Genomic DNA, 12,776 nt, shown 5'->3' with positions numbered 1-12,776 from the left:
TTAAAGTACTAGTTATAAATTATAAATTATTAATTATGAATATTAAAATAAACAATCAAGAATCTAAATGAGTAATATATATGGAAGAGAACCGAATTAAGAAGAAATAAAATATTAATCTAGTACCCATTTATTGATATGCCTCTTAGAGAAAAACTAAATCAATTGTAATATTGATCAAACTAAAGCCCAAAATGGTGAATACAATCTCTCAACCCATTTATCAATGTTTCTTGTATCCTAGAAGATGTAAATTGAAACCACAATTAGTATGAGAAAGAGAAGGTCCTTGAGGGCCATGAATGAGTTATGGAAAATAAAATTAACCTAATCCATTAATAAATAGACCTTAGAGAAAGTGAAAAGAGGAGGTACAAATGACTAATTATTATTTGGTAGTTTGTTTTTATCGAACTAATTATCTAGTCACTTATTTAGTCATTTCTATTTGGTTGATCTTGTGATTTCACCTAGTGACCAAAGTAGTCCCTTATTTAGTCACCTATAATTGTAAATTGCAAAGAAATAGTAAAACGTGACCACTTTTAGTCATGTGACTAAAAATTTTAGTGGTGTGACTAAAATTTTTAGTCACGTAGTAATATATTTTCCAAAAATGTACCAGTGCTATAAAGGAGGAACAAAACACTAACAGAGGCAACAAGAGTGATGATGTTTGAAAATAATGTATCTAATATCTTTTGGAGTGAAGCAGTAAATAAAATAGTGTACACAATGAACAATTAAAAATCAAACAAGGTATTGGAAGTATTGATGATAGAAAAAGCACTAGCAGTAGAAAAAAATTCTTAGGAGGAAGATTGGTTCCTTGGCTAAGAAAGAAATAAGACCGTATTTCATAGAGTACAACAGAAGTAGAATATGTAGTAGCAACAAATAGTTGGAATCAAATTATCTGGATGAAGCAAATGCTAAAAGACATTAGGATTGAGTTTACAGAGCATGTTATCATATATTGTAATAATACAAGTACAATGAGTATGTCAAAGAATCTAGTTTTACATTCAAATAAAAAGCATATATCTATTAAATATCGCCTTTTGTGAGAAAACATTATATAGAAAGAAATCAAATTGGATTATAGTAGCACAAAGGAGTAGATAGAAAATAAATTTACAAAACCTTTGGCAAAGGATGCATTTTAGTACTTAAGAGGTATGCTTGCAATTATGCACTAGCCTAATTTTGAGTAGTTGATGCATTGATTACATCAATCTAGTGGTAGTAGCTAGCATTATTTATTTATTTGGACTAGATGGTTGATGCTTCCTCTATGGGAGAGTATCTATATTTGAGATGAGTCACAAAGGACTCTTTGTAACTAGTATTTGCCTTTGGACACTTGAGCTTATTGTAGATCATACTTAGAGAATTGACATAATGATACATTTGCCATTGGTGTCAATGGGGAAGAGAATAACACATGAAAAATAGCTTTTGATAAATATGGGAGAGAGTGGCACATGAAAAATTTCTTGTATACCAATTCATATCAATAAGGGAAGAAGATTTAAAGAAGCTTATCCTTTGGGAGATAAATATTCCTGAAGGAGAGATTGATTGATGAAGAGAATTTGAAACGCTTGATGAAGAGAATTTGAAATGCTTGATGAAGAGGATTTAGAGATTTGATTAATAAAGAGGGGTTGAAAAGATGATAATGTATGGTCGAGATTAACACCTTCCTTGTACATGATGGCTATAGTACTAATGTCATTTATGGATAACATGAATGGGGGAGAAGATGCAACATAGAAATTTCCTATTCATGGAACTTTGATAATTTTAATTTATGTTTCCATAAATGCCAAAGGGGGAGATTCTTAGCATGAATGTTGATGGTATTCCTATGGGGGAGTTGTTAGCATGAATGTTGATGGCAATCCTTTGAGGAAGTATCCTAAGCATTGAAGAGCATGTAGCACATGTTGTATTCATGATTGTGTTTTTCATTGATGTCAACATAGCAATAATTCTATGAAGACTGGCAGAGTAGTAGATAGAGATCATAGTGGTATGGATAAGGTTTTGATTGTCTAGTTAACCACAACTAAGGACATGTTATACATTGTGTCCAAATGATAAGGTGCAATGCACATTAAGTAAGATGAAGATATGCAGAAACTACGTCTAATTTACAGAGAGCAATCTCAAGATAGAGTACTTGAGAAGAGGTTTCTGATGTTTGGATTATATCTTCTAACAGAGATATAATCTGGTGATGCATGGTCAGTCAATGACAAAAGACAATATGTTGATGATGTTAGTGAGTGTGCAAGCCCTTGTGTTGCGTGTGTGAGACATTGTATAGATCGTAGCAAATAATTCTATTGTAATTATGAATTAATTAATTATCTTATTATAATTACTTAAGATATCCTCAAAGTTGACTCAAGGAATTATTTTGAAGATACGATATAAAGGAAAGATGTTTTCCTCATTTGTAAAATATGTTGTATATGAAGTAATTAAGTGTGAAAAATAATAGAGTGTTTGGTAAATGTGAGTAAGAAATCTAAGGGATTATTGGATGTGAGATTTTTTATCTAGTTACAAGATTAGAAGGAGAAAAAGTTTGATTGACATGATAGAGAAAGAGGAAGGAGTAGTACTATTCAATTTTATTATTCAACAAGGAATAATACATAAATCATTTGGATAGTGGGTTCATTGGTCTTTCCCTTGAAGCTGTTTGGACAGTGGGTCCATCTGCCTTCTACAACTCCTACCTCCTAATAGGGTTGGAATCTCCTAACATGGATTCAAAGTCTCCTAACAAGGACTTATATATATTGAATATTGTTATAGGCTCCTAACAGGGTCCATCCTCTAACAAGGAATAGTTTTTATTATTACATCATCTTGTGAGTACCATCCCCACTAGGGTTTTCCCTCTAATCAAGGGTTTCCCTAGTTGACATATCTAATGTTATTGTGCATGAGTATCTTGTTGTGGTCTCTGATTACAATGCTCATGTGGTTAAATTTTAATCAGGTTGATAATTGTGATAATAGTTGTATAACTAATTCAATTGCCCCCCCCCCCTGCTAGTTATATTGGTGGACTATATATTCTAACAGGAGTATCCTTGTAGCACTAGAGACATGCTTAAGAGGTTGTGTGTTGTATTCATGATAGAGTTTTTTATCCATGTTCACATACTAGTTATTCTATGAAGACTATCATAGAAGCAAAAAAAGTTTGGTTTTGTGGAGTTTGAGGATTGCAGATCAACTTATGCAAACTTTCGATAATGTTCTAGAGTATGTCTGGATGAGAAAGTATGGAAATATAAAGACTGGATAGAGTTATGTTAGATTTGGTAAAGGAATATTTCAAACATTGTTTAGAGAAAGAGGGTACTAATGTTTAGATTGTATCTCCTAATAGAAATAGAATATGGTTAATCGAACATGTATATAGGTTCAAGAAATGTTGAAGATGTTTGTGGTTAATCATGCACATCTAGATGATTAGCGAGTGGAAACTTATGAAGACTATGAGCCGACAGAATATTGTAAATTGTGAAAAGATATAATATTGTAATGTAATGTGTAATGCAATATCTTAAGTTGGTCTTATACTATTATTGTAAATTAGGAAAGCCTCAAGACTAACTCAATAATTTATTCTAGGACTTGGTATAAATGAAAGATGTTTTACTTGGTTGTAATCATTAGTGAGATCATTACATGTGATATTGTATTGTGTGAGCTTACATGCCAATATATTTTGGATTAGAGAAGTGATTGGTGTGGGTGACAAACGTTAAGCTTATAAGGAATTGTATTTGGAAAAGAAGCAATTATTGGATAGTTGTTGATGTACACTTGTATTATTTAGTAAGGATAGTCCTAAAGATGTTTGGATAGTGGGTCCATCTATCTCCTTTTCAACTCCTAAAAGGGTTGGAATCTCTTAACAAGGATTCAAATTCTCCTAACAGAGACTCATATGTACTGAATATATTTCATTAACTTCTAATAGGGTCCATCCTTTCATAGGGAACTTCTATATTAGTACATCATTATGTGGGTACCATCCCCACTAGGGTTTTCTTTTTGATCAAGGGTTTCCCTAGTCAATAGATTTGGTGTTATTTTGCACTATTATCTTATCATAGTCATTCCATCCACTATTTGCATATTTTAGAATTAGTAAGGATATTGAGAGTTATTTTGATTGCATAATTGATTCACCTCCTCCCCCCTCTCTCAGTTATCTTCGTGGAATTTACCTTCTAATGAAATCAATACAATGACTAATAATTCTTGTAGGAGGCAAACCATCAGGTACATTATCATAAATAATATCTTGAAATTAACCCAATAAAGGTTCAATCTTAGGTGCATGCTCAAGTTCGGCTTGTTTCTTAGCCTTCCTAGGAATCAAGGCAAAACAAACAATTTTCTCCTTCAAATCCTTAAGAAACTATTTTTGTACAACCAAACATACTATTAATGTGGTATAATAATTCTCATCAGGTTTCTTTACCATAGCAAATAACACTTGTTTCTTCCAATTAGCCAAAATAATATATTGATTTAATCTACCACCATGCAAATCTTGTCTATCATAGTACCAAGGTCTAACCAATAAAATATTACAGCAATCCATAGGTGTATTATCACAGAAAACTTCATCAAACAATTTCCAATTTTGAATTTAACCAGGCATTATTCACTTACTAGTAGCTTGTGCTCCTTTTATATCTAGGAAATATAATAATAATTAAGATGTCTCAATATCTTGAACTATAATTTGTAGCTTTGATGATGCCAAATTATTCGAACTGTAACTGTCAATGATCACCTTTCAATATTTTTCAGCAACCTTACATCTAGTCTTGCATAAACTTTTCCTCAAAATAGGTTCTTCATTGGTTTCCTCATTCCATAGAATTCTTCTTAACATTGGGTTGTCACCATGCTCAAGCTCATTGGGTGATTTAAAAATTTCTTCACATGCCAAAGAATTTATGCTACAAACTTTAGTCTTCTTGCCATAATTAGTACATTCAAAGTTTCTATGTCCTTCTTCTCCACACTTAAGACAAGTGCCCTTAAACCAGGATCTCTCTTCTCTCTTGCACCCATTATTATTCCTAGGGTAACTTGTATAGCTAGCTCTAATGTAATTACCTTTTTATCAACATGTTTTGCTTTCTATTCTATTTTTGTTGGAATACTTTAGAATAACTAGGGGGTGAATCGATTATCCAAGGTCTAGATGTATAAATAAAGCTTTTCATAGCTTAGCGAACCCGTTCATATCCATGCATGCATCTATAAGATTATGCAACCATTAAAACTTGTAGGTTACTATCAAATCAACTTGCAAAAATGTAAAGCGTGAAACATAATAGATTCATCAACACACTTGACACAATGATTTACGTGGAAACCCAATTTGGGAAAAACCAATAGTAACACGCTACTCCTTTTCACTCTTCTGAAGTGATGCCCTATGAAAGGCCAACCCTATTAAAAGTTACAATAGGTTACAATACACACTATTAAATATGATATAGTTAAGGGATTTGAATCACCCTATTAGAAGTGAGCCTTGTTAGAGGACTTTAGGCCATTCACTTGGAATGCCACCCGATTAAAAGATTTACAAATGACTATTAGGTCAACCTTACTCCAAAGGATTTACCCTAAACTAATACAATTGTTAGAGAGTAACAATAGAACTTTGATCTGATACAACTTACAACTTCTCTTGTAGATTACAAATCTCTATTTAGTCCTCAATTCTGTTTGGCCTTCATACTTTGTAGCTCCAATAGCTTATTCACCCTTCAAGCATTCATATCCTTAAGCCTTCTTGCTTAACATGCCATTGTAAACTCTTCTCTTGGGTCATTTGATGAAGCAAAACCCTTAACTACTTATCTTCATTAGGTTCTTGCACATAACAATTTTGCTTCATGACCAAACATTCTTATAAGTAGGAAATTAGGATATTTTCCTGCTCATTTTCCATCGTCAAAATTTAAGGTTTAGATGGATTAGGTAGGATACAATCTATCTACCCCATATCTCATATCTCTTCTAGAAACTTCTACAATCCATTTGAATTTTCCTAAAAATGGCTTACCTCAAATTCTGTGCCACCAGCTCATCAACCTTATCTTCCACTTGGTTCAAAAAATTCAAGAAAGCAAACTTGTTGGCTTAGATTCAACGAATCTTTGATCTTTAAAATAATGTAGTAGCTCAACATTATTAACCTTTTGATGCTTGGCACATACTGCATTGCTCAACATATATTATGAATTCACTTGACATCAACTAAAGTTTACTAATGCTCGACATCAATTAAAATTTACTCGACATCAACTATCTTGCTCAACATCCACTAGAATTTTCTTTCACTCGGCTCCAACTGACTTTCTGTTCGACTTGCACTATCTTTGCTCAACACCTACTATCCACTCGGTCAAGCTTGGCAGACAAACTTTATGTAACTTGTTCTTCTAAACTTTCAAAGTGTAGCCAACATTTGTAACCTTAAGTAGATTATCAATACATCATATCATCACTATCTTAACTGATCCTTGTACTCATTGCATAATCATAACTCAACCTTTCCTCTAAGTGCTTTTGTTACATCTTATAATCATGTTCATCAATCAACTAAGTGATAGTACTTGAATCTTATAAGCATTTGTCTACCAACAAATAGTAAGTTTGACATCACTGACAAAACAATAATTGAAACACATAGTCTTCTTCAACAATCTCCCTCTTTCAATGATCTCTTTCAATTAAATCTCAACATATTTTACCTTTTTCTTGTATTGCATTGTCAGATCTACTACTTTCTTCATAGGTTTTGCCTCTCCTTTAAAATCTACCACATCTCTATCTTTGTCTTTGATTGTGTTTCTTTACCAACCTGTCTTCAACCTTTAAGGAATATTGATAGGATTCTTTCACACTATCCAACTTAACATAAATAATCTCATCTTAAATTAATGTACTCAAACCATTCGTGTATCTAACTACCTTCTCGACTTCATCATCCACATGTCCAGATTCAATATCTAATTTATTAAATTTCTTAGTACACTCGTTTACTATCATATCTTTTTATCTTATGTTTTGCAATCTTTGCAACATATTAACCTAGTAATTTGCAAGAAGGGACTTCTTCTTTGTCTTACCATTCATCTTTTCCTAGGTCTTGATCTTCTCTTTTTCCTCTTTTCTATCTTTCAGCCTACAAATGATCCCACCCAAGTAAAGCATGACCCTTCAACTTGGTGACTTCTACCTTTACCATCATATTATTACGGGTACTTTCATACTAAAAGAGCTTGTCCATTTTAGAGATCCAATTCAACACTACATTAATCTCAAGTTTTCCATCATAACAAGCACTTTCAATAACAAGTTTGGAGTTTGCTTGAGATAAAACTCTCAGAAGCCTCTCTTCATCTTGTTCCACTTAAGGTTCAAGATTTGGTGTCATCACTAACATCCTCAAGATTTACTTCCTTTGTTTGGGCTATTTTTGTTGAAGTTGATGAACGATCAACCCAAAAACTCTCAAGAATCACCTGCATGCAAACACCTATTACAAAAGAGAGAAGCAAAAAGCTATGAAGGCAGGAATTGTGAGATCCATAGATGAGATATTCTTGATGAGCCAAAAAGAGATTGCTATAATCAAAACTGAATGATTAAAATTTACAAAGAGAGATCATCCTTATAAAGGAGATCAAAACCCTAAAAAAGGTCTAACCTAGGTTGCATAATAATAATTAATAAAAGAATTAATTATTATATACCTAAAGTTTAGCTTAAGCAAACTAGAGTTAATTAGAAAATATCTAATTACTCTAACACCCCCCCCAAGATAAACTTAGGGAGTAGCTAAAAACCTAGAAACTATTGCTGAAAGTATAATTGGTTCTTGACAAATAAGGCCTGATGAGGTACCCAAGCACAACCAAATCTCTAAAACGAGGAGAAATAGAGAAAAACACATGGGACAAACCCTATGGATTGATCTTGCGTGGGATGCTGAGCAAGCGTGCTACACTAAAAATATACTGAATGACATGATTAAGCAAACTTGAAAATTAGATCAAATATTTAAAAGTTAAATGAGAATTAGAATGTTCAATTCCAATTCCATCTCCTAAGGTGGAATATCAAATTCTCGTTTCAGGTCCAAAATGTGAATGTGAATTCTAATTCTCAATTCCAATTTGGTGCACCAAAACTGAGAATTAGAAATTTTAGAAAATTTGTTGATTTCAATTCTAATTCATTTCTTGCAAACAAATGAACCCCTTAGACTGTGTGGTGTTCTAAAGTGTTTTTCCGGACAATATACTCCACAACATACTATATATTATCTCATATAATCTTTACACATGTTTGTTTTCTTCTTATTAAAATTTCTAACTCGCATGTTTTAGAAGTGTTTTCCCCACCTTTTATTCCTTTTCAATGTCAAACCAAAATAGAGAACTCAAATACATGTCGTAAATTTACATTAACCTTTGACATAGATGGAAAAGGTGGGACCTGCACCATCATTGATGAAATCGCGGAAGGCCAGAGGAATCTGTCAAATTTTCACTTTACACATTGTCCGCCAGATGCTTACGACCATGCTTTCCTCTTTGGTCCAAAATAATATTGTACCATTAGTAGTATCATCCATAATAATATTGTACCATTAGTAGTTTCATCCATCGAGTCGATTTCAGCCTCCTTGGCGCTGTTAACGCCAAGGGCACGTCATTCGTTAAGCAAGTTGTTTGACTAGGTGTACGGGGTCCACTTTAATAAAATACAAATGCGTGTAGCTTCTCATATGGGGGGTTTGAGTGGTGGAGAGCTTTTGCTTGTGCGAACACTCTTTCTTGTCCTCTGCAGAAACCACGAATTGAAGGGAAGAGAATGGCGAGGGGAAAGGTGCATCTGAAAAAGATTCAGAACCCTGTTAATCGAAGGGTTACATTCTCCAAACGCAAGGGCGGACTGTTGAAGAAGGCTAAGGAGCTTTCACTTCTATGCGATGCGGAAGTCGGCCTTATCATTTTTTCGCCCACCGGCAAGATTTACGAGTCTGCGAAGCCCAGGTAAGATATCCCCTTTTCCCTCTGGTTTGTAATCTTAATCAAACGACAAATTCTTTTTGTTTCTCTACCGAGGTGCGAACATTTTGAAATTTAAAGATTCATAATTACACACAGATAGATCCAGAATAGATCAATTGTGAGTACTTAGATTTCATTCTAAGAGTTCCAAATGAGAGCCTCACAGCTTGTCATAGTATTATAATGTTTGAGAGCTTTGTAGACTCAGATGGGTTTAACACGTTTTAGATAATATTATACCATAATGTGGAGTCATTTAGATCTCATAAAATAATAACTTTGGCTCCCTAGCCAGTTCGCCCTTCTTCCACGCAATTTATAATATAATTTATAGCTCTTAGATTACATATAAAGAAAAAGAAAAAATGAGTTCTCCAGCCTCACCAGGACACATGTTTTTACTGAAAATGTTATGAGTAGGTGTAGTTTCTTCTAAAATGCATAACATATACTGACATCATTATGATTTACCGTAGAAGGGGTGGAAACAATGTTTGCATTTAATTTTTAAATACTAAATTCTTATTCTATCTCTAGCGTATCTTAAAATAAGATTCCTAAACATATGTAGATTTATATTTTTAATTTTTATACATTTCTTCTTTATCTTCTTTCTTATATTTATAAGAATATCTATATCTATATTTTGGCCTCATGAATTGGGAAGATTAGTTAATGGTTATCTATTGTAAATCTCTAATTAGCTTTAGTTTGCTTTTGTCTTTTGCTTCTCTAAAATAGAATGTTACTATTCTTTACGATGTTTTCTAAGGAAACATCGTATCATTCTTTTATATAAATTGACCGTCTCATCTCTGTTCATAAATAAGAAGCAAGTATTTATCAATTATTTCCGGCAGAGCTACTACTTCAATTTTTTCGAAAAAAATTATAAATTCTTCTTGAAATTATTTGTTTAAATTTTTTCAAATTTTTTCAGTCAATTTCTCTAAAACCCACCTATGATTTTCTACTTGGAGAAATTCAAATCAGATCACAATCTTGAACTAGGGTTTACACCCTCTATGAATCGCTAGGCTGATGAAACATCACGATTTCCATCAAATACGACTCTGGTTGTTCACCTTTTTTCAGACATTTTGACTGCCATTTTTTTACAGTCTCCATTTTCGCATCTTAGACTTGCTATACTTTAGCTCGTTCGTAATTAAGACCTGCAAGCCATCATTGCGCATTTGCAGAGAGGATTCTATTAGGTAGAATTCGACAAAACTTAGTGTACCTCGTACCTTCTCAAAATGAGTAGATTTTAATGCGGGCGGGAAAAGTGCCTCATTTTGCATATTTTAGTTTATGTGTGATTTAATTCTATTTTCTTTTTCTCTGTAGTGTATATATATATATATATATATTATTATTATTATTATTGTTTTCTGTGAGACATGTATTGAAAAAGATTTGAGAGCTGTGTTAAATAAGAGGGATTCACATTTGTAGATAATGTCGCGACTGAAGTTTGGATTTTTTCAATTAATTATAAAGAGGGGTATGAGTTATTCGGTTTTTTTTCCTTTGATACCTGTTTATTGGAATATGGGTATGATTTATGGTTTATTGGAATATGGGTGTGATTTCTTATTAAATACAAAATATCTCACATGCAGCCATATATCGTTATGATTTGAAATTCGCAGCATTTGCATCACAATAATTACAGACATTGGCAGCTCATTGGAAACTTCAGATTATAGGGGGATTCTTGACATGTTTACATTTGTTTATTTATTAATTTTTGTGTTTTATTTTTTAAACATAGGAAATGTATTAGTGTGATCAGTAATCATAGTCTGAAGTTATATATATATATATATATATATATATATATATATATATATATATATATATATATATATATATATATATATATATGAGGTTACAAATGAGGTAATACACTAAATTAAGAAAGATACAAGTCTATAATCATAATAGTCTAAATATAACTTTAGTAATCACAGCAATACTACGACCAGTCAATCAAGGTAATGATTTTTTCAATTAATTATAAAGAGTGGTATGAGTTATTCGGTTTTTTTTCCTTTGATACCTGTTTATTATTGGTTTATGATTTTTTCAATTAATTATAAAGAGTGGTATGAGTTATTCGGTTTATGATTTTTGGTTTATGATTTTTTCAATTAATTATTAAGAGTGGTATGAGTTATTCGGTTTTTTTTCCTTTGATACCTGTTTATTGGAATATGGGTATGATTTATGGTTTATTGGAATATGGGTGTGATTTCTTATTAAATACAAAATATCTCACATGCAGCCATATATCGTTATGATTTGAAATTCGCAGCATTTGCATCACAATAATTACAGACATTGGCAGTTCATTGGAAACTTCAGATTATAGGGGGATTCTTGACATGTTTACATTTGTTTATTTATTAATTTTTGTGTTTTATTTTTTAAACATAGGAAATGTATTAGTGTGATCAGTAATCATAGTCTGAAGTTTATATATATATATATATATATATATATATATATATATATATATATATATATATATATATATATATATATATATATATATATATATATATATATATATATATATATATATATATATGAGGTTACAAATGAGGTAATACACTGAATTAAAAAAGATACAAGTCTATAATCATAATAGTCTAAATATAACTTTAGTAATCACAGCAATACTACCACCAGTCAATCAAGGTAATAAAAAAAAACTCCTCAAAATCTATCTTTATTTTTCAATCTGAAAAGTGAATTGTTAAACACCTCATTTTAATTAATTTCTTATTCTTCAATATTTTATTTATTTATTTTTGGTAATTTCTCAAATTATATTTTTATATTCATTCTCCATCTTCTTTGAACATACAAAATTGGTGCAAAGAACAAATAAAAGTTTACACTCATTCAGATCTGAATACAATAACTCCTTGGTGGGCTCATTGAGAACCTTTCAACTTCATCTGTAGACCAAGGGCCCATTAACATTACAAGCAATATTTGACTACTTCAACCTTAGAGTTTTTGTCCTACAAAACGAAAATATGAAGGAAATCAAATTAAAGCAAGGCATGTTATTCTGCATATCCATTCATTCTCTATGGATTTGGTTCTAGCGATCATTCTATGAACCCTAGTCACAAATGGATGCAAGACTAGGAATATGTCAATAATGTGGAGTGTATGCAGACTTTGTTGGCAGTATGACCAATCAATCAAATAAGCTGAGATATGTGGTTGTCATTTATGGCAAGATAAGTTTTGCAGTTTAGTTATGATTATTTGTGAAGGAAAATTGTCTAAGTATTGGACAATGTTACAACAGCACGACAAGATTTGTCGATAGCGGAATATTCTCTTGCGTAGTTAACTCTAGATGCATGACATCATCCTAATGATGCATACCAATGCGCATGTTCATACGAGCAACCTAGTTCAAGTTATGGAGGAAATACTGATGCAGTTATTTCACAGTGTAGAACAGAGCATGTCAGTAAACTATGTTGAATGACTTGAAGAATTGTTTTAATTATCAAATCTTGATGAGCCGACTCTAAGGATGATATGTGAGCCGACTAAGGAAGAATTTATTAATATGTTTGATATAAGTAAAGAACTTCAATTGCG

The 12,776-nt window shown here is 32.0% G+C and overlaps 1 protein-coding gene across 7 annotated transcripts in view; it reads left to right on the top strand.

The window, feature by feature from the left end:
- Positions 1–8,657: 8,657 nt before the first annotated feature.
- LOC149564736 (truncated transcription factor CAULIFLOWER D-like) overlaps positions 8,658–12,776 on the top strand; it is a 248,965-nt gene continuing 244,846 nt past the window's right edge. For 2 of the 7 annotated variants that reach the window (XM_089818302.1, XM_089818303.1), the window contains exon 1: positions 8,687–9,125. In XM_089818302.1, the coding sequence (XP_089674428.1) occupies positions 8,944–9,125 (182 nt within the window). In that variant the 5' untranslated portion in view covers positions 8,687–8,943. Of the gene's footprint in view, positions 9,126–12,776 lie in introns of all 7 variants that reach the window. The other 5 variants (XM_089818298.1, XM_089818297.1, XM_089818299.1 and 2 more) reach the window with 5 other exon arrangements.

The sequence above is a fragment of the Cupressus sempervirens genome, chromosome 3 (assembly GCF_028749045.1).
Source record: "Cupressus sempervirens isolate cs-2001-9-10 chromosome 3, ASM2874904v1, whole genome shotgun sequence".
NCBI classification, from domain to species: Eukaryota; Viridiplantae; Streptophyta; class Pinopsida; order Cupressales; family Cupressaceae; genus Cupressus; species Cupressus sempervirens.
Note: the sequence above shows the minus strand (reverse complement) of the source record. Positions and strands in the feature narration are given on the sequence as shown.